The 20,558-nt window shown below is 42.8% G+C and overlaps 1 protein-coding gene and 1 long non-coding RNA gene across 3 annotated transcripts in view; both read left to right on the top strand.

The window, feature by feature from the left end:
- The first annotated feature begins 5,936 nt into the window (after positions 1-5,936).
- LOC139704573 (uncharacterized) lies at positions 5,937-6,573 on the top strand. The gene is made up of 2 exons (XR_011706447.1): positions 5,937-6,038; positions 6,317-6,573. It is a non-coding gene; the product is annotated as an uncharacterized lncRNA (long non-coding RNA).
- Positions 6,574-8,688: 2,115 nt separating this feature from the next.
- Positions 8,689-20,558, top strand: part of Fam169b (Protein FAM169B) — a 69,372-nt gene continuing 57,502 nt past the window's right edge. For both annotated transcript variants that reach the window (XM_071608655.1, XM_027921592.3), the window contains exon 1: positions 8,689-8,729. In XM_071608655.1, coding sequence (XP_071464756.1) covers positions 8,699-8,729 — 31 coding nt within the window. In that variant the 5' untranslated portion in view covers positions 8,689-8,698. The remainder of the gene's footprint in view (positions 8,730-20,558) is intronic.

Here is a 20,558-nt window from a genome sequence, read left to right as displayed (position 1 = left end):
TCTTTGGCTGAGGCTGACTTTGAACTCGTGATCCTCCTGTCTCACCCTCAATTATTATTGTTTTCTTTATTGATGAGAATAGATGATTGCATCATGCCCCCATCTCACCCTCCTTGCCTCGACATGCAGACCTGTGACTACTGGCTGGTTGTACGAGGTGGGTTTTATTCCAGCACCCACTTAGATAAGGACCTTGATGATCTTGAGGGTATTAGATGACATCCATTTATGTTTTTAAACGTCCTACTAAAGCATAACTTTCAAATGCTTTTAGCATTTATTTACTTAATTAAAAATTTGGGGGCTGGGATTGTAGCTCAGTGGTAGAGTGCTTGCCTAGTAAGTATGAGTCACTGGGTTCTATCCTCAACATCACACACAAAAAAATAAGCAAATAAAATAAAGGTTTTGTGCCCATCTACAAAAAAAAATTCAAAAATTTTGGGGGGCTGGGGCTGTAGCTCAGTGGTAGTATGCTTAATTTGTATATGTAAGGCACTGGGTTCAATCGTCAGTACCACATAAAATAAAATAAAGGTAGTTTGTCTATCTACTGATAAATCCAGCCTAATTCCCTCCTAAGATCAGGAGCCATCTTGTCAAAAGTTATAAAAGATACATTTCTGTTTTCTGTAAAATATTAGGATTTCTATATGGTCTAGCCGTATTTTGTTGTTTTAAACTTACTTGGAATGCCTGCCTGTGCCTTGAACTCACCCATGCCTGGTTTTCTCTGACCAGATAACAACCCTCTCTGATCTAAATTTACTCCCTAAGTGCTGAACCATTTAGACCATTAACTTACTACCTGCCTTTGTATTATGCTTATCAAAATTCTGTTATCTGTAAGTTCTCAAGACACCCCCTTTTTTTTGTGCTATAAAGCTGTGTTCCTAGAGAGCTGCGGGCTATCTTCTATCCCACAGATTTCGGATTTCAGGAGAGGGACAGTCCTGGCTAGTCGGAATTACAAGCTTGCTTTAATTTGAAATTCATAGGTAAAGTTATAAAAATCCAATAAAAATCCAAATCAATATCCAATTTGATTTAAAATTGGAGTCGGTGGTGTTTTCTTTGCGTCGTGCTTTAACATTACAACTAAAAAAATTCTAAAAAAAATTTTGTTACTTTTGGGACATTCTGAAACAAACATTTAAAACTGTTTTAAATCAATCAGAGAATTGGTATGTCGGGGGTACATTATAATGCTGCTCTTATTTTCAGCTTTCCATAGGAAATTGGTACAGGACATACTCATTTTCTTTTTCTTTTCTTTCTTCTGAGATAGGGCCTCGATATATGGCCCAGGTTACTCTCTAACTCTTGGTTTCAAGTTATCCTCCTGCCTCAGCCTTCTGAGTACTTGGGACTATAGGTGGGTATCACCTCCGTTCCTAGATAAGGATATTGGATTTTTATAACTTTACCTATGAATTTCAAATTGCTCGAATATGAGTGTTTTAAAATTTCTGGCAGTCTTCTATGACATGTTGATGTTGCTGGTTCTCGGAGACAAGTTCTGCTTCCTCACATGTTGAAGTATAACATTAGAGAGGAAGCATATAAAGCAGGGTTTATTTAAAAAGGGGGTAACATAGACTTCTCCTGGGAGGGAGAAAGGGGCCATTGAAAGAACGCTCGCAGAGTCCACGCAAAAATCCAAAGATCATGCCAAACGCTGGAAACTCACACAAGAGATTTATTGTCAGTAGCACGAGGCAAACCAACAAGGCTGACCCTTGGTGGAGAGCAGCAGCTGCTTTGTAGCTCCCAAGAGGAATTTCATCAGCTGCTTAGGAGTTGCATCATAAGCTGGGGTAGGATTGATTGTTTAGCAGGCACATGTTCTTAAGTTAAGAAGTTAAGCAGCATTGCCTCAGAATTGAAACTTTGGAGCCTCTAGATAAAACGGCTCCCAACCTAAAATGGCAAATCTGATGCCATTATTGATCTGATGCCAATAGCCATAGCTGGTATCCTGGTATCCCAAGAAGTGAGAGCATTCTGCCTGTTTTATGTGTCCTAGGCTTCCTTTGTTCTCCTCTCTTCCCTTTCTCTCTCTCCTTCCTGCATGTGTGAGTAGGCCCTGGAGATGCTCAGTGGGATAGACAAAAGGAGAGGAGCAGATGGGCCTGAGGGGCCAAGGTGGAGTGATCAGGGCAGGAAGGGGGCATAATTAACAACTCCCTTAGGAAGGGACAATCCCTGGGACAGGTTACCTTAGCAACAGGTTGGAGCTGGGGCAGGTTATCTTGATAAGGGTGGAGGAAGGGCTCTGAAGGCATTAATATTTCAATCCTCTGATTCTCTAGAGGGGACCCTTGCCCATCTGACTGTCTAATTCTGGCATCAATGTGATAATATAATTTTTTCTGCATTTTATAGGAGAAAGATTTGCCTATATTTTTCTTCTGTCATGATTTTTCTCATTCTTTGCTTGTTTTTTTTTCTCTCTCTCTCTCTCTTTTTTTAAGGGCCACATCTTGAGGTTGCTAGCCCTATTGTTTACACACTGCTGGATTTTTCTGTCACATTTCACAGATATTTTGGGAATACCAGAATAGTTGTGTTCTTAACACTGAGGAAATTCTTGTGCGGATAAATGAGGCCCGATGAAGGGTGTAACATGTCCTCCTGCGGTGGAATAGGGACCATGCTACAATATGTCACAGGTCTTTGTGGAGCTCCTATTTGCTTACGCACTTTTCTTTCATTCTTGGTTAGGGTCAGAGGCAATTTTGGTGTCAGTAGTGTGTGCAAAATGGCAGAGTAGGTCTGAGTAAGTCTTAGAAATGTAAAAATTTATTTACAGACAAAAATTTATTTACTAGAAAATCTTTAACAATTAAGTGTTAAAAGTTATCAGACCTTGTCAGGTGCAGTGGCGCACAACTGTTAGCCCAATGGTGTGTATAAGATCAGGCAGCAGCGACCAATAGGAGGCAGATTAAAAAGGCTGCTGAAGAGGCTTTATTGAGATTTTGCTCCCAGGTGAGACCCTCCAGACCAACAGGGCTGTCTGGGGAGAAGCGCTTGGGGATCGACCTGACTGGAATTTTTATGAGGTTTAGGGCAGGAAGGGAGGGCTTGGGACAGGAAAACAAGTTTTTAGAGTCCCTAGTCCTACTGGGGTTGGTCGAGGGAGCTTGCTGAGATCCAAGATTGGTCAGGAGACCCCGCTGATTGACAGGAAGTTCTGTCAGTGCCTGATTCGTGGTTGCTTGCTCTTTGTTCCCTCAATGGACAGTGTGGGAGGCTGAGGCAGGAGGATCACAAGTTCAAAGTCAGTATCAGCAACTTTGTGAGGCCCTAAGCAATTTAGTGAGACCCTGTCTCAAAATAGAACATAAAAAAGGCTGAGAATGTGGATCAGTGGTTAAGTACCCCTGGGTTCAATCCCTGGTACAATCAATCAATCAATCAATATAGAAAGTAAAACTGACAAAACAAGAGTTAGAATTTATGTGGTGTAAGGAGCATCTGCCATAGACATGCTGGGACTCATTAAGTTGCTGACTATAGGGAGCATCAGCCACAAACATGCTTAGCAATGCCTGGATGTGATTAGTAAGGACCATCATCTAGAGACAGAGCAACGCCTGAGTGTGATAAAACATCATCCAAGGACATGACCAATGAACACCAACTTGGCACTGTATTTAAACCACTGTCCTGCCACATCAGAGAGCTTCGTTCCAAAGGACATTGGTGAGACCGGCCACCTAGCTGTCCGCTCCTGGATTGACTCCATCATTCCCTGATTCCAACTGCTGGCTGAAGAGAACCACTGGATGAAGACAATGTTCGCTCTTCAGCTAAGAGAAGTCACCTGGCACGGCATTGGAGGTACTTTGGGGCTCTTGGTTGCCCTGGGATTCTGTGATGTGCTTGGTGTGTTCGGTTAGTGTGAATTGAGTTAACTGCTTGCATTTGAGGATTGTTGTGATTGAATATATGCTTGCATTTAAAGACAGTCTGCCTCTGAGTAATTAAAAGTGCCACTTGCTACATGTGGAAATTTAATTTATGGCTAAGAAGATGATAATACAATGATGGTAGGGAAAGAATTCACCATTTAGTGGTTTGGGAACCAATGAGTGTAGTTAGATCCACTCCTTACACCATTTACATGAATGAATTCTGATTGGATTAAAATTTGATGTCTAAAACAAAAACAGAACTAGTTTAGAAGAATTTATTTCCTAGTTTTGGGGCAGTTTCTATCTATCCAAGCCAGACACAAAACTGAGAAAGATTGGAGCGGGGGAGAGATAGGGAAAATATTTGACTAAATATTGACTTTGAAAATTGGAGCTGAATAAGAAGCAGGGAACTTTTCAGGCCATATGTACATACTTCCTGTACACACACATATTTTAAAGGAATGTGTTCAGGTACTATGTACGTAATTTACAAAGCAACATAAACACTTTTTGAAAAGGTAATAAGGGATTTAAGAATTGTGCTTCATAAGGAAGATTAATAAATCTTTAGCCTGATGTCTCAATAACTTAAATAACACCATGACTTCCAAGGGGTCCACAAAGGCTTAAATACCAAAAAAGTGCTTTGCTGCCACCTTAGGACCTTTGCACTTTCTGTAACCTCTGCCATTTCCCCCTTCCTGTAAGGTCAGGCAGCGGTGACCAAAAGGAGGCAGATTTAAAAAGGCTGCTGAAGGATGCTTTATTGAGATTTCACTCCCGGGAGAAACTCTCAGACCGGGAGAGCAAGAAGAGGGGCTGAGGAGAAACCGCGTGGAGGCTCGACCAGACTGGAATTTTATGGGACTTAGGGCAGGGAGGGGGGCTTGGGACAGGGAAAGGGGTTTTTAGAGTCCCTTGTCCTACTGGGGTTGGTGGTGGGGAGCTGGCTAAGATCCAGGATTGGCCAGGATTGGCTGATTGACAGGCGATTCCATCCTTGCCTGATTGCTGGTTCTATAATGCACGGGCTGCACAGTCTGCTTGTGCTTTGTTCCTAAGTCACATTCATCGACCTAACATTTCCTAATGCTTAGCTCCCTCTCTTCATGGTTTTGCCTGAATGTCACCCTTTAGGAAGATTTACATTCACTACTTTATTTAAAATTATAAGCCCCCATTTCTTTGGTCTGTTTTACTCTTTGTCTTAGTTCTTATTTGACATACTTTTGTGTTATTTCTATCTCTAGCTTCCTAGAAAGTAGACTCCATGAGGGCAAGGTATGTCCATTTTGTTCACTGCGGAATCCCTAGATCCAGAAGAGTATGGGGAATTTAGCCGTGTCACCGATTAGGGGTTCAAATGTCTCCAAGAGCCGAGGAGACCTCTATTAGAAACTTCCAGATTCTTGACCACATTGCAGAAAAGAATTTAAGGACACAGCAGGTTTCGGGCAGGGAGGAAAAGCTTTATTGCAAAGTGAAAGTACACACCCCAGGGCTGAATGCTGAATGCAGGGGCCAGATGGATGGGTTCCCTATCTATATTGTTCTGGGGGATGAATATTCATATACAAGGGTTAAATATGAATGAGATTCTCTGGAATTGGGAGGTCCCTTTGGAGAACTCTGCTCAGCTTCATTAGCATCTAATTATGCAGCTAATGGTTGTGTACATACATATGGTAATCAGTCTTAAAGATTAAAAGAGGTGAAGGTGAGGAAGTCTTCTGGTGGACAAGGACAGGAAACCAGTCTGAAGTTAGCTTGATAGTGTCATCTCCTTGTGGCTGGGTAAGATGTTATTTTAGCCAATCTGATCTTAGCAGGATTTTAGTGGTTAGGCAGGGGTGGCTCACAAGTTGTTTGCACAATGCTACCAGGATATCTGTGGTTAAGTAGGAGCAGCTCATAAACTGTCTTCGTGAGCTGCCTGCTTACATTTATTTCTCCTGTTCCTTACCCCAATTAATGTGTGTTGCACGAGGACATGGTGTTTGGAGCTCTGTGGCCCAGGGAGCTCCGAGATTTCATTAATATAGAAAATGGAATCTCAGACTCCTAAGTGGTGACTCAAGGGTTGCTTTAAGGGGAGCTTCTGGTTCTGGGATCCAAGTAAGTAAGCACACTACAGCAGTGATGCATAGAAGCAGAACTGGGGATGTTTCTCATCCTCTGCATGAGGATGCCCTGGTCTTTACCACCTCAGTTGTTTGGGAGATGGGGTGAAGAATGCGGAGCAGTTAGATGGTTCTTCTTGTAACAGTGGTCCACTTTATGCTTTGGATATAATCCTTGCTGTTCTGCTACTGCAACTTATTTTTAAAATGAACCTGTGTTTTTCTCTTCCTCTCTCCCTGCTTCTACCTAATCTCTCCCCCTTCCTACCTCAGGGGAAACAGGATTACCTTTCTCATTCCTTGAGTACACATCCATCATAGGAATGAAGTAATCCAGACTTTGGGGATGGTACCAGAAGATCTCTGAAATGACTGTCTCCAAAATTAACAATTGAATTACAACTCCAACAGAAAACACGTGGAACATAGCCTTTGAGTCACCTCTTTAAAACCCCCATGTTCCTGCAGATGGGCAGAATCATAGCCCTGTGTTTCTCTTTTGCTAATAAACCAATAAACCTTCTTTTTTCTTTTTCTCAAAACCATGTTCTCCTTATTGGATTGGCAATGGGGACAAGGACTGAGCTTTCAGCAACATTCAGAGCTGCTTGTTTGTGGGGTGGAGGTGGAGAGACAAGGAAGGCAAATGAGTCCTAGATCTGTACTAGGGGCAGAGGCCCATAATAGGCACTGAGGATGCAGTTAGCTTGAGGGGCCAGTCCAGAAGGATCAGCTTCCAAGTACCCAACCAGATCCCTTGTGTTTAGGCAGTTGAATGCTTATTTATTTATTCAGAGATGGGGTCTCCCCATGTTGCCCAGGCTGGTCTTATTGATACCACCGGTTACCGGTGACAAGTTCTGCTTCCTCACACGTCGAAGCATAATATTAGAGAGGAAGCATATAAAGCAGGGTTTATTTAAAAAGGGGTAACATAGACTTCTCCTGGGAGGGAGAAGAAGGCCATAAGTTGGTATCCTGGTACCCCAAGAAGTGAGAGCATTCTGACTTTTTTATATGTCCTAGGCTTCCTTTGTTCTCCTCTCTTCCCTTTATCTCTCTCCTTCCTGCATGTGTGAGTAGGCCCTGGAGATACCCAGGAGATGCTCAGTGGGATGGCCAAAAGGAGAGAAGCTGATGGGTCCGAGGGCCAAGTTGGAGTGATCAGGGCAGGAAGGGGGCACAATTAACAACTCCCTTAGGAAGGGACAATCCCTGGGACAGGTTACCTTAGCAACAGGTTGGAGCTGAGGCAGGTTATCTTGATAAGGGTGGAGGAAGGGCTCTGAAGGCATTAACATTTCAATCTCTCCTTTCTTTGGATAGGACCCTTGCCTATCTACCTGTCTAATTCTGGCTTCATTATCATGGGAGAAGAGCTGTCTCCCAAGAAGGGTCTGAGGAGTTTCCAAAGGAGAGGGGGGAACTCAACTCAGGACAACTCAACTCAGGACACCTTCTTGGCGTATGTGATGAAACAGAATTTCACTATGAGCTGGACAAAGGCATAGACAGAAGTTTATTTAGGAAGGTAGATGCACATTCAAGGAAGAATGCAGGCTGTCTTGAGAGTGAGAAGCAGCCCTGACTTGGGCTGGGGGTCTCATATTTATAGAAAGGCTGCATCAGGGGCCCTACTGGAAGTGGATCCAGGGTGGAGCAGTGCAATTTCAAGCCAGTTTCCCCTGAACTTGTGTATTTCCCTCATTGTACAAGGCCTTGGGCCAAGGGCATGGGCCAAGGGCATGGGTCAAGGGCTCATTGCTCAAGATTTGTAACTGTGCTTTCCATATCTCAATGCTTGTGGGTGTTTCCTGCGAGATTCAGTATTTTTCTCTCTTTATTCTAAATCCCTGAGTCTGAAACTCATAGAATCAAGCCATCTTCTCACATCAGACTCATGAGTTGCTGGGACTACAGACAAGTCTGTGCACAGTTGCATTTTAACATCATTCATTCCCTGCACCTTCGGAAAGATGACACCCTGAAACAAGCCAAATGTAATGGAGGAAAAATTGCCTGCAATTTTTTGAACGTTTAATAATTAAAAAGGGTTTGGTATCAGCAAAAGCAGATTGGAAAAAAATTGGAAAGACTTTGAAATAGGCAGAAACATAAGTGGTTGTACTGTGTTATGTGTTCTTTTTATGGACTCTCAACTGTGCAAAATTTCAGAATTGCAAAACCTTTGGGCAAAAAAAAAAAAAAATATATATATATATATATATATATATATATAATTTTTTTTTTTCACAAAAGAAACAGAAGGGGATGGAGGCATGAAAGTGGCCAGGCTTGGAGACACTGGCTAAGGGGTTGCGTGTGTGTATGGGGGTCGCGAACAGTTCTCCCCTCCCCACATTAAGGGGAATAATAAATACTCCTCCTGGCTGGTCAATCAGATGGGAAGGTGGAAAGAATGCAAAATTTTCGGGGAGCCACGGTTTTGATAGCTGACAAACTACCCGGCGGAGGTCTTGAGGGATGAGGCGAGGAGTGAGGGCACCCCGAGGGAAGAGCGGGGTGAGAGGAGCCTGAGGTGGGGTGGCTGGTGTGGCGGCCGTGGCAGGGTGTGGGGAAGTCTCAGGGGATTCTCGAGGTACAGTGGGGCGGAGGGGAGTGAGGGCGACTGGGCGCCGCCGCCGGAGCCGGAGCATGGAGGACGAGAGCTCCCTCAAAGCCGCAGGTAAGGGGAGCCGCGGCGGATCCGACCCGGTGCGCCCTGGGTTGCAGCCTTCTGCAACCGCCCCTGTTCGCGTCTCGGGTCTCGGGTTTCAATGGCTCGTCCCGTCCGAAAGCTCCAGGCTCCAGCGCTGCAAAACGAGACGTAAACAGCGCGCCGCGGCCAAGGGAACTTCCCGGAGTAGGCGCCAGGACGCCGCTAGCCGCGCACCTGTTGCCGCCGTTGCCTTCGGGTGGGGAGCGGGCTAGGCGCCCGCGTTTACCCCAGAAAGTTTAAATGCAGGGCACGCGGAAAAAAGAGGAAATGATCCGAGGAGCTGCCACATGTGAACCCCTGGAGGGCACCGTGCTGGGCACCCAGCCTCGGTCGCGGCTTCTCCTAGCCATCCCTGGGACCGCAGGGCTTTAGGACAGCTGACCTGGGCTTGCTCCCTGGGCGGGAATGTGGGCGAGTTCCCTGCATCGTAGGGTCTTGGTGGTCTTGTTTGGGAAATGGGAATCTCACTGTGGGGAAGAGTTCCGTACAGACAGCTCGGGTTACCGCAGTCCCCCAGCCCGGGCAACTGGGATGGGGAGCGGGGGAGGGTGGTCGGGCCCCACTGGGTGCCCGTTCCCATCCGGGCTGCAGTTGTGCGTCAGACGCGACTCTACTGTCCCAGCCGGGACTTGAGGGCGCTACCCTAAGGCCGCCACCTGTCGGATCCCAGGTGGTACTATGTCTGGCCCTCTGTTTGGAGGCAGCATCTGAATCTGAAAGCACTTGGGACTGACCCCTAAAAAGCGGATTGTTGGAGGGAGGCAGAGGTAGGGCCATTAGATTCTGAGATAGTACTTCTTTTTCTCTCCTGCATCCTCTCCTCCAGTGAGAACAAGTGGCAGGAAGGGGCCTGGTTCCTGAGGGAGGAAGAGCACCGTGGCCAGCTCCTCTTGTCCCCTTAAGCGTCCAGTTCGCTTACTAGGCGCCTTGGCCCCAGCTGGCGGGCCCCGCCTCACAAGCAGTCAGACCGCAGACTGGCTACACTCTCCAGGCACACATCCCTGTGAGGGAAAACTACGTCTCATGGAGGCGCCTCTGCTTTTTACTGGAAGCCAATGTCAGCGTCAGAATCACTTGCTTTTATAACGTGCATTTGAAAGCTACGATTGAGTTGTTTTTCTTTTAATTCTAAGTCAATGAGTTAAGGAGAAGGTAGCCGGTAGCTAAGTATATGAATTAGCAACATGCTTCAAGAATGTTTTCGCTGGTCTGGAGATTAAGAGAGTTTTGTTTTTATTTTTGGAGAGATTCTATTTCTTTCTTTTTTTGGTACTTTCTTCTAGAAAGTTAGGTTTTTTTTTGTTTGTTTGTTTTTAAGAAAGTTAGTTTTAATGGTTTGGATAGTGAGCACTGTTTCCAGTGTGCATGTTGGAGAAGTGAAGCAAGGAAAAAATGTGACTCTTAAAAAAACGCAGAGAAGCCAGTACGGGCTCATTGTATAATGAATGAGCATTGTGTCATTACAGGGAGATACTCAACCCTGGCTAGCTTCCTTTCTTGGTCTCTGTCTTCTGGTGGTACCATGAAACAGAGGGTTCCCCATGACAAGTGCTTCAGAAATCCGTTTATGCAGTCTTATTTTAATGGAAAAAGTAATGATAATTTCACCTTCTGGAAAAGTATAGCTGGCCTATAACCGTTTATGGATTTTCCTGTACTATTTCAATGTTTGCTGTGGTTTTGACAGTTACTGATGGCCCAGATGACACACAGCAGTTGCACATTAATCATTTCCACATGTGCCCGATCCTAATGGATTGGAATTTTGCATAGTTGAACCATTGCCCAAGCTTTGATAGCCCTTTTCCAAAAATGGTTTGAGCTAATCGTGTCTGCTTGGGAACACTTTTTCTTTGAGCAAAGAAGCCTGGAACTAGAAACTATGGTTTCAGGTAAGGCTATATCCTAGTTCCGACTCACTTCTGCTTCTGAAACAGGGAAAAGGCATGTGAAGGACCTGGGAGCTGTATTTTGTGTTTCTGTGAGGCTCCTTAATATGGGTGTGTCTGTTTTCCTAAGGAGTTACAGTCCAAAGGGGATTTGGGAGAACCCTACAATAATTCAAGTTTTCTTGACATGCTCCAAGGCCACACAGAATTTCCTTGCCCCTCCCCCCCCATTTCAGAGCCTTTGTATGTGTGTTTTTAATTTCCCCTTTACCAAAGACCTTCTTAGGTTCCACTGGTGCATCTGTTGCTGTCATTTCAGCTTAGAATATACTGGAAAGAAAAAAGAAAGTTAGATGCAGCCTTCTTCTGTTACCTTGAACTTCCCTGTCTCCTTAACTCAGGCTTGACTTCGGCAAGATGAGACCTCTTGTGAGTGGGAGCCAACTGTTGGGCCCACACTCTTGCAGAGTGGACATAGAGAAGGCCATTTGTTTGGACTTTTGAAAAGTTGGGTGTTCTGACAATTTACACTGGTCATAAAGCAGAGTGGGCTGATAGAAAAGAAAGCTAGCAAGCAAGGGGAACTAGAGGGTAACTCAGAAGCTTGGGTAGGAGTAAGGGGGACCGTGGGGATGCTAATAAATAAACTGACTTCTGAGGGTGGGAGGGTACTGGCATGATTTGATTGAGACATAGTGATTTCAGGGTGTTTCAGGACATGCCTCTCATTGGAAATATGAAAAGTTTGTCAGAAATACTAACTCCAGAGTGCAGAAGGAATTCAAGTGGAGAATTCTAGAACCACCAGAGTCTGTGGTGCCTGAGCTCTATTGGGGACCACTGCTATCGAGTGAAGACAGAGCAATGCAGATGGAAGCCTGGGAAGGGTGTCCCTTGGGACATAGGAGGAGGAGAGGACAGAGGGAGAATGCTCAGGGAGGGAGAAGTTCTGGGAACTGGTTTTGAGACACAGATGTGTAGGGGTAGTAAAGGTGATCCCTTGTCTTCCCAACATAACTCTGTAACATGAGGCAGTCTCAATTATGTACACCTGTAATCCTAGCTACTTGGGAGACTGAGGCAGGAGGATCACTTGAGCCCAGGAATTTGGGATAGTTTGGGCCACAGAGGGAGACCCCATCTCAGAAAACAAACAGAAAAACAGAGTAAGAGAAAAATATAACAGATTAATTTAATCCTAGTTTTATGTGAGGAACTTTCAGAATGAAGACACAAAGGCAGAAATGCCTCTCTTATGCTTACATTCTATAAAGCAGGGACAGTCCTGTAGAAATGTCATGGGATGAAATGACAGCAGTAGGCTAGAGAGGAACACACAAGGCCTGTGTTCAGATTCTTCCTGATTTCTCTGGTTGTAGCATTTCTTCCTCCCCAGTAATGGTCATGACCCTTCTGGAATGAGGGTCTTATGACCCACCATGGGAAAAGAGTGGGTCAGAGAATTTCTTTAGGTCTAGCTCCAAGACAGAAAGGTTGGGAGCAGGAGGACTAAGTGTAGTGTTTTTATGGGGGAAGGGGTCCCATTTCCTATGGCCTACTGTGGAGAAGAGGAATTCTCATTTATATGACTTGTTTCTGGGGAACATGGTGGGCAAGAGACAGGAGGGCAAGAGACAGGAGGGCTGGAGAAGGTCAGAGACGTTAGTTTGGAGGGATTCCGACTTGCTTTAGTTCACAGTACTCAGCATGCCAAAATGCTGTACTTTTGGGGTATCTTTTTCTTTTTGATCTCAACAAATCCAAAGAGGGAAACTAGAAAGAAAAGAAGCCACAGGCAGGACCTGAGGCAGAGGGAACCCAGGCACTGCAGATGTGGAACAGCCCAGAAGGTGGGTGGTCATATCTCAGGACCCTGACAGGGGCCAGGCACAGCTGCTGTTTCAAAAGGGTTTGTGGTGAGAAGAAAAGGCAGAAGGCCAGGGATGGTGGCACATGACTGTAATCCAGTGACTCGGGAAGTTGAGGTCCGAGGATCGCAGGTTCAAGTCCAGCCTCAGAAACTTAGCAAGGCTCTAAGCAACTTAGTGAGACTCTGTCTCAACAAAGGACAAAAAAAAAAAAAAAGACTGGGAATGTACCATTGGTACACTGCTCTGGGTTCAATCTCTGGGAGTTGGCTTCTCCATTGCATGTTTGGGCAGAGGAGACTTGAATACTTGAATAATTTAGTAAATTAACCTTTAGGAACACTTTACTGTAGGTCAGTTATTTACTGAACCCTTCATAAGCATGACCTTAATTGATATCATGATAAGTAGTAAAGGGAGATAGTGTTATCATCCATACTTTACTGGAGAAGAATCTGAGGCACAGAGATGAAGTAACTTGCCTTTGGTTAGCTGGCTAGTTAGTGGCAGTGTTGGGATTCAAATGGGAGTTGTTGTTGGTTGTGGTCTGACTCCCCAGAGAAGGAAATCTGTCTTAAGGGTGAAGTTCCCTGAAGTTCAAAAAAAAAAAAAAAAAAAAAAAAGGTAGAGGCTCAGGAAGGAAATAATTCACAAGACAGTTCCTAAAAGACCCCTTCAGAGATGACCTCCTGCTAACATAAAACTTAAATCACATATTTATTAGCCATTTTGAATTTTCTCTGATCCATGGCATGTGAGTAACCTCATAGGGGAACATGGACGTGGCAAGTCCGGGGAATCTCAGTTCCTGGGGAGCAGGACCTCACTGGGGATAGTGGGCGGAGGCTGGATGCCACTACTATCAATTATCCTGTAGCTCTTACCCAGCCTCTACCCATCAGAAGGGATTAGCCAGCCTCCATGCATCAGAAGGGAAAGGAAGGGACGGGAAGGGATAAGTTAGTCCCTAAAAGTCTACTTGGCCATGAAAGTTGTCAGGTATGGCTACCCAAGCAGATGATAGTAGTCTCTCTGAGGGCTGGACCCTGGTTGGTCTTTCTGCCTAGTGCCCAAGTTCCATGAATGTTGAATGCAGGGGACATTTCCTGTCAGGTGCTGGTGAAAACCCTTGTTGGCTCTGTGAGTGTAGAAGGGATTGCTGGGAGGAGTTTTATGTAGAACATCTTGGGGTGGGGGTGACACTTTTAAAGCTGTGTAGAAGAGAAGGTGTTGCTTATTTTTGTGGTGGGGTTACCAGGGATTTAACTCAGGGGCACTTGGCCACTGAGCCACTTTCCCAACCCTATTTTGTATTTTATTTAGAGACAAGGTCTCACTGAGTGGCTTAGCACCTCACTTTTGCTGAGGCTGACTTTGAACTCACAATCCTCCTGTCTCAGCCTCCCCATCTGCTAAGATTACAGGCATGTGCTACTATGCCCAGTTTACTTGTATTTTTGATGATGAATGAATATTAAATAAAATATTTATTAAAATATTTGGTATAAATATACAAATACAACAAAATCTATCCTGCAAAAGTCTAGTTATTTGTTGATGATATCTGCTTTTAATCTTAACAGTTATACATGATTTTTGACAGATCTTTTTTTTAATTTCTTGCATTCTTTTGTATTAATTGAAATCCCCTGTATTCTTGCCTTAATTTCATTTTTCTCTCTCCTGTTTTGACATTTAATCTTCATTTTTATTCTTTAAAGGGCTAATGTAAAGTTTAATATGCATATTTAACTCAAATTTATTCTGAGACTAGTCAACTTTTTAGCTTTCTGGAATAACTTAAGCCTTAGAATGCTTTCTCTCCCATTTCTCCCCCATTTGTGTGCCAGTATTATGTCGCACCTCAGTTTTAGCATGCTTTTTTTTTTTTTTTAGCTCCTCAAGTTAGATGTTTTAGTTCTGTATGGTCAGCAATGACTTGGATATATCTACATGTTTGTCATTTTCTTTGTGTCCATCTCTTCTTGACTAACTACTTTTTCTTGGGGTCATTTTCCTTTTCTCTTACGCACATTAGAAATTGCTTTGAGGGTGGACAGGGGATGTAGTTCAAGGGTAGAGCATTTTCCTAGTATGTGTGTAGCTCTGGGTTCCATCCCCAACACTAGGGAAAAAAAGGAAAAATAAATATCTTTAGGGGGTCTGCTGGCAGTAAAATCCCTCATCTTTTTTTTTCTATTTATTTATTTATTTATTTTTCGTAGTGCTGGGGAATAAAGCCAGGGTCTCATGCATTTCAACTTTCCACTGAGCTGCACCGTCAGTTCAGTTTTGTTTTTCTAAGTATTTCTGTATTTTGCTCACATTCTTGGAAGTTACTTTTGCTAGGTGGAAGATGAAAGCTATTTTTATTTAGCACATTGAAAATTGAATTCCATTGTTTACTGGCCTCCATAGTTGATGTTGAGAAGACAGCAGTCGGTCTAATTGCTTAGAAGGATCTCTCTTTGCTTTTTGACTGCTTTTATGGTCATCTTTTGAATTTTCTGTTTTGCAGTTTTACTTGTGTTTAGGTGGGAATTTTCCTTGTTTGGGGCATTGGTTGTGATTCTAGAATTTAAGACAAGGTGTCTTTCATTAATTCTAGAACTCTTGCTATTTTTCCATTCCTGGAACTTCAGATAAATTGTTATTGAACCTTCTCACTACTCTTGATTTTTCCTACCCCACTTTTCAAGTTTTCCATCTGTGTGTTTTTGTGTACTGCATTCTGGGTCGTTTCTTTAGCTGTGTTTTCCAATTCATCAGCTATTAAGACATTCATTTCTAGAAGTTCTACTTTCTTTCCTCCTAGAATCTTATTGGGCAACTTGAAAAATCTTCACCTTTTAAATTTATTTTTATTTAAATATTTTAAAACATGCTTCATATCATTATATTCTATATTGCATAATCTCAATATCTGCAGTCTTTGTGAATTTGAGTCTGTAGTTTGTGCTGTCTCTTTCATGGTGGTTTGTTTTATCATATGAAATCAGGTCTAAATGGCCTCAAAGATGTACCCTTATCTGCAGCTCAAACGCCTGTGTGGCTTAATGTTGGGGAAAGTCAAAGTGTCATTCTCTAGTTTTTATCAGGTTTCAATTCAGCATATAAAAGTCATCCTTTCACTGGTGTTTCATCTACTTTTTCAAAATTGCTCAGTTTATACTTTAGGAAAAATACATAATATTTTAGAGTAAAGTATATACTATTCTTTTATTGATGTGTTCATCAATTTAACACTTTGATAAAGCTAGGATCATAACAGATTTAGACTATTTCTGATGTTAGTTCATAAATCCATCACAGTTTGAAAGCTTCCAGTTGAATTTCATTCACTTATTTGGAAGAGTCAGGTTAAAGTAGAAGGTCAGCTTGTCCTCTCCTGCTGCACAGCCAGTCAGCTGCAAGTTCTGCTATGCACATTGACAGAACCTGCTCAAGTTATCTGTTCCCTTTGCCGTCTTCACTACAATCACATGTTCATGCTGTCCTCATTGTTCATCTGATCTCTTTGTGCTGCTTCTGATTAACTCTCCCACTATGGTGTGTTCTGGATGAAGCACCAAACTCACACCACCAGTTTTGCCGCTCATCTCCCTCTGAATGAATGTCTGTCTTTCCACTTTTTGCAAGTTTTTCAAAGTTGATTTTTAAAATTTAGGAATATGTAGGCAAAGAACCTTGGGCAGACATTTTTTTTTTCCAGAGAAGATATACACTTGGAAAATCAGTGCATGAAAAGAACCTCAACATCCCGAATCGTTAGGGAAATGCAAATCACAACCACAATAAGATACCTCTTCTGTTAAAAAGAAAAAAAAAAAACAGAAAATAGCAAGCATTGATGAGTATATAGAGAAATCAGAATCCTTTTGCCTGATGATGGGAATCTAAAATGTGCTGCCCCACTGTGAAAAATGGCATAGAGGTTCCTCATAAAATTGAACACAGGATTCCTAGCTGACCACTCTTCTGGATATCTAGCCCAAAAAATTGCAAGCAGGGCCTTGAAGAGATATTTGCATACTCATGTTCACAGCAGCATTATTCACAATAGCTAAGGAATGGGAGAAATTCAAGTGTCCATCGACAGATGAAATGGAAGCAAAATGTGGCATATCATGGGCTATTATTCACCCTTGATAAAAATTCTGATGCATCCCTATGACATGGGTGAACCTTGAAGACATTATGCTAAGTGAATTAAGGCAATTACAAATAGAAATTGCCGTGTGATTCTGCTCAGATGACATATCTAGAGTAGTCAAGTTCATAGAGACAGTGGAATGGCAGAAAGGGCCTGAAGGCTGGAGGTGATATCTAGGATGGGGAGTATGTCATTAGGAAGATGAAAAAGTACTAGAGATGGATGGTGGTCATGGTTGCACAACAATGCTCTTAATATGCCACAAAAGCTGTACACTTGAAAATGGCTAAAAGTGTAAATCTTATGCCATGTCTATTTTACCGTAATAAATGGTCCGAAGTAATTATAGATATGTGTCATGCTTTCCATAAAAATAAAATGAGGCTGCGGATGTGGTCAGTGGTTAAGTGCCCCTGGGTTCAATCTCTGGTAACCCTCCCTCCTCCCCCCCAAAAAATCAAGTCCATAAAAAGTTTTTTTTTTTTAAATTACTGTGGTAAAATATGCATAACATAAAATTTATATTTTTTAACTATTTTATGGGAGTACCAGGCATCCTCAGCCCTTTTTATTTTTTGAGACAGAGTCTCACTAAGTTTTAGGTCCTTGCTAAGTTGGCTGAAGCTGGCCTCAAATTTGCAGTCCTCCTACCTCAGCCTCCCGAGCCACTGGGATTACAAGCATGCGCCACATTTTTGCCTACTTTTAAGCATACAGCTTGGTGGCATTATGCACATTCACATTATGTACATTGTACAAATGTCACCACTCCCCATCTCCAGAACTTTATCATGTTCTCAAATAAAAACTCCATACCCATTAAACAACAACTCCCCACTCCTCCTCCCCCAAGACTCTGGGTAAACTCTTATTTCACTTTGCATTTTTATGAATTTGTCTATTTAAGGTGCCTCATGTAAGTGGAATCGCAAAAAATGTTTCTTTTCATGACTGGCTTATCTCACAGGGTCCAGCCTTCAAGTTTCATCCATGTGTAGCGTGTGTCAGTTCCCTTCCTTTTTAAGGTTGACTATTCCTTAAAATATTCCATCGTTTGTGTCATGTTTGGTGTATCTATTCCTCTGTTGCTGGACATTTGAGTTGCTTCTATCTTGGGCTGTTGTAAACAGTGTTGCTATGAACATGGGTTTACAAGTTCAATGGTATTTGAAATAGGGTGATCCCAAGTGTGAGCTGACATTTGCTCAGTGCGAGCTAGCTCAACATAAATTAGTAAGTCGGAGAGTCAGTGAGGGTTCAACCCAGGGTCTAGTTAACTTTCCATTTTTGAACCTCTGTTTTCACATCTGAAAAATGGGGGTCAGTGCACTGTACTTTATTGACTTTATGGAGTTGATGAAAGTTTCAAACAAGCCAGGATGCGTGAAAGTTCTTTGTGAACTAGAAAACTCTATGCAAAGATAGTACTTAAAAGAGTATTTTTTAATATGAGAATATAGCCTTATTTTTTTTCGTACACATCTTCTCCCAGTGAGACCTTTAGAAAAATTGTTTATACACTCAAGGCAGATGTTCAATTTCTATTTCTTCAATTTCAAATTGAACAGGTACCAACCTTGATGCAAATATTAGTATCCTGCATCTTCTTCATTTACATTTCATTTTTATGTAAATAAGTCCAGAGCTTTTATAAAAATGCAGTTATCTTGATACTTTCCCAGGTATTTAGAAACAAATGCATTCTAAATACTTGGAAAAAGTTCCAGATAAGCCTGCCCATTTATCACTGCCCATTCCTCAAGTGAAGCAAATCTGGGGGATGAGCATAAGTTCTTTTTATTTTTGCAATATTCTGCAGTACTGGGGATCTAACCCAGGGCCTCATGCATGCTAGGCAAGTGCTCCACCAACACTGAGCTAAACCCCCAACACTTTTTATTTATTAAGACAGGTTCTTATAAAGTTGCTGAGACTGACCTGGAATTTCAGATCCTCCTGCCTCAGGCTCCCAGATAACTGGGATTACAGGTGTGAGCCCACTCCACTGCACACTTAAATTTTTTTATACCTTTATTTTGTTCACTTATTTTTTTATGCGGTGCTGAGGATCAAACCCAGTGCCTCTCACATGCTAGGTGAGCACTCTACCACTGAGCCACAACCCCAACCCTGAGACAGCTTCAATTTTTAAACAGTGTGAAATAACTTAATCCAGGACCAGGCTACATAGGCAGAGACTGTTGGTCTTTCAGTGTCCATCACTGCTCTGCACAGAGGTGGACATGCCAAGTAGAAACTCATTTTCTTCCCTCTTAGAGGTTTTGTTGTTGGAAACGTAATAGATGAACAAAAAAGGATGTTTTTTTTGGATAAAAGTTCCTAAAGTCCATTAACAGCCATGATTCTTGGGTTAGTTCTGAGAAATATTATTCTGTGACTTAGCGGGTAAGAGCGTCACAGTGACGAGGGTATTTTTCTCCTTCTTGTGTGCTGTGTGGTTTAGGGCTCTGGTTCTTTTCTGGACAATTGCTCTACCACAGTGTTTTCCCACTAGCTTCAGGGCCACCACATGACACTGAGACTTGGTATTTTCGTAAGTTCCTGGTCAATTAAGTTCATGATTTGAAGTGTCAAGCTTCAAATGCTTTCTGTGTGTCCTGTGCATGTGCCAAAGCCCTCTTCCTTCCCAGTAAAGGTTAGACAAATATGGCCCCAGCACTGTAATGATGACCATTTGGTATGGAGTTGCTCGAGGTCATCAGCAAGGAAAACCTGAGCTTTCAGTCCTTGTGTCAAGGTGAAGACCTCTCTGGTTACCATTCATATGGAAGTTGATATTTGAGATGTTATGTTCTGCTGTCTGTCCCAAATAGAAATTCACATGTGTCCCCAAATGTGATGCCTCTTAGAATGAAAAAAAAAAAAGGAACAGTATGTCTTAGTTCCACCTTATATCCTTTTGAATGATTCAGGGGAGAAATAGTTTTATCCTCGTATCATCAGCCTAATAACAAGAGGCACCAACACTCAAATTATGAGACCTTCATATTAAAAGCAATTAGGATTACATAAACCTTTACGTGGGTGGCACATAAAGTCATCTGCATGTTTTACCATCTTTGATTTGGGACAAGTGATTTATTCTCAGCAAAGACAACAACAAATTGCAAGTGGGCCAGTGCTATCCATGTGATAACAGAGCAACCGGCTGCCTGTCAATTACTGGGTAATAAAACCTTTGCCGCTGCCACCTGCAGTCCTTCAGCAATGCCTCCTCATTTCCTGACAACTTTGCTCATCTGCTCAAAAAATTCTAACATATTCTACATTCTGTTTTCCAGTTTTTTTTTAATTCTTTGCTAAGAATATTTTGGCAATCAGATGCTCTTCAAAAAACAACGAAAATATCCAAGTGTTTATTGGCCTCACCTTCTGTTCTCTACTTTCCTATGAAGAGGGATGCTCTGCTGCCACCAAGGCTGCCTTTCCTGGTGGTGAGTTCTTAATGCTCTGGCCTTGAGCTCCAGGCACCTGCCTGTTTTCTCTCGCTCTAGCCGTGATGGGTCCTTCCACTCTGACATTATTTCAAAGCACTCCCCTCAGAAAGTTTGCTTTGCCATCTGTCAGTTGATGGTCTGGGACCAGGAGGCTCTAGTTAAATAAGTTTGAGAAAGAGATGCTGAGCTAAGCAAATTCAACTGCTACAGGAATTCTAAATTCCTTGATTGTTGATAGATACGTAGAACTCTTAGCAATGAACCCAGAGCCACAGCATGCCACCCTTTTCCAAACTTGGTGGTGCTAGAAACCCCGCTTTCACGAGCCTATCCCAAGCATATCTCGTGGAGCTAGTGTTCCATAGATGCTCTAGGGAAAACAGTGGCAGGATACCCAGGCCAGTTGAAATGATGTGTGCACAAACCTT

This window comes from Marmota flaviventris, chromosome 2 (genome assembly GCF_047511675.1).
Source record: "Marmota flaviventris isolate mMarFla1 chromosome 2, mMarFla1.hap1, whole genome shotgun sequence".
Lineage (NCBI taxonomy): Eukaryota > Metazoa > Chordata > Mammalia > Rodentia > Sciuridae > Marmota > Marmota flaviventris.
Note: the sequence above shows the minus strand (reverse complement) of the source record. Positions and strands in the feature narration are given on the sequence as shown.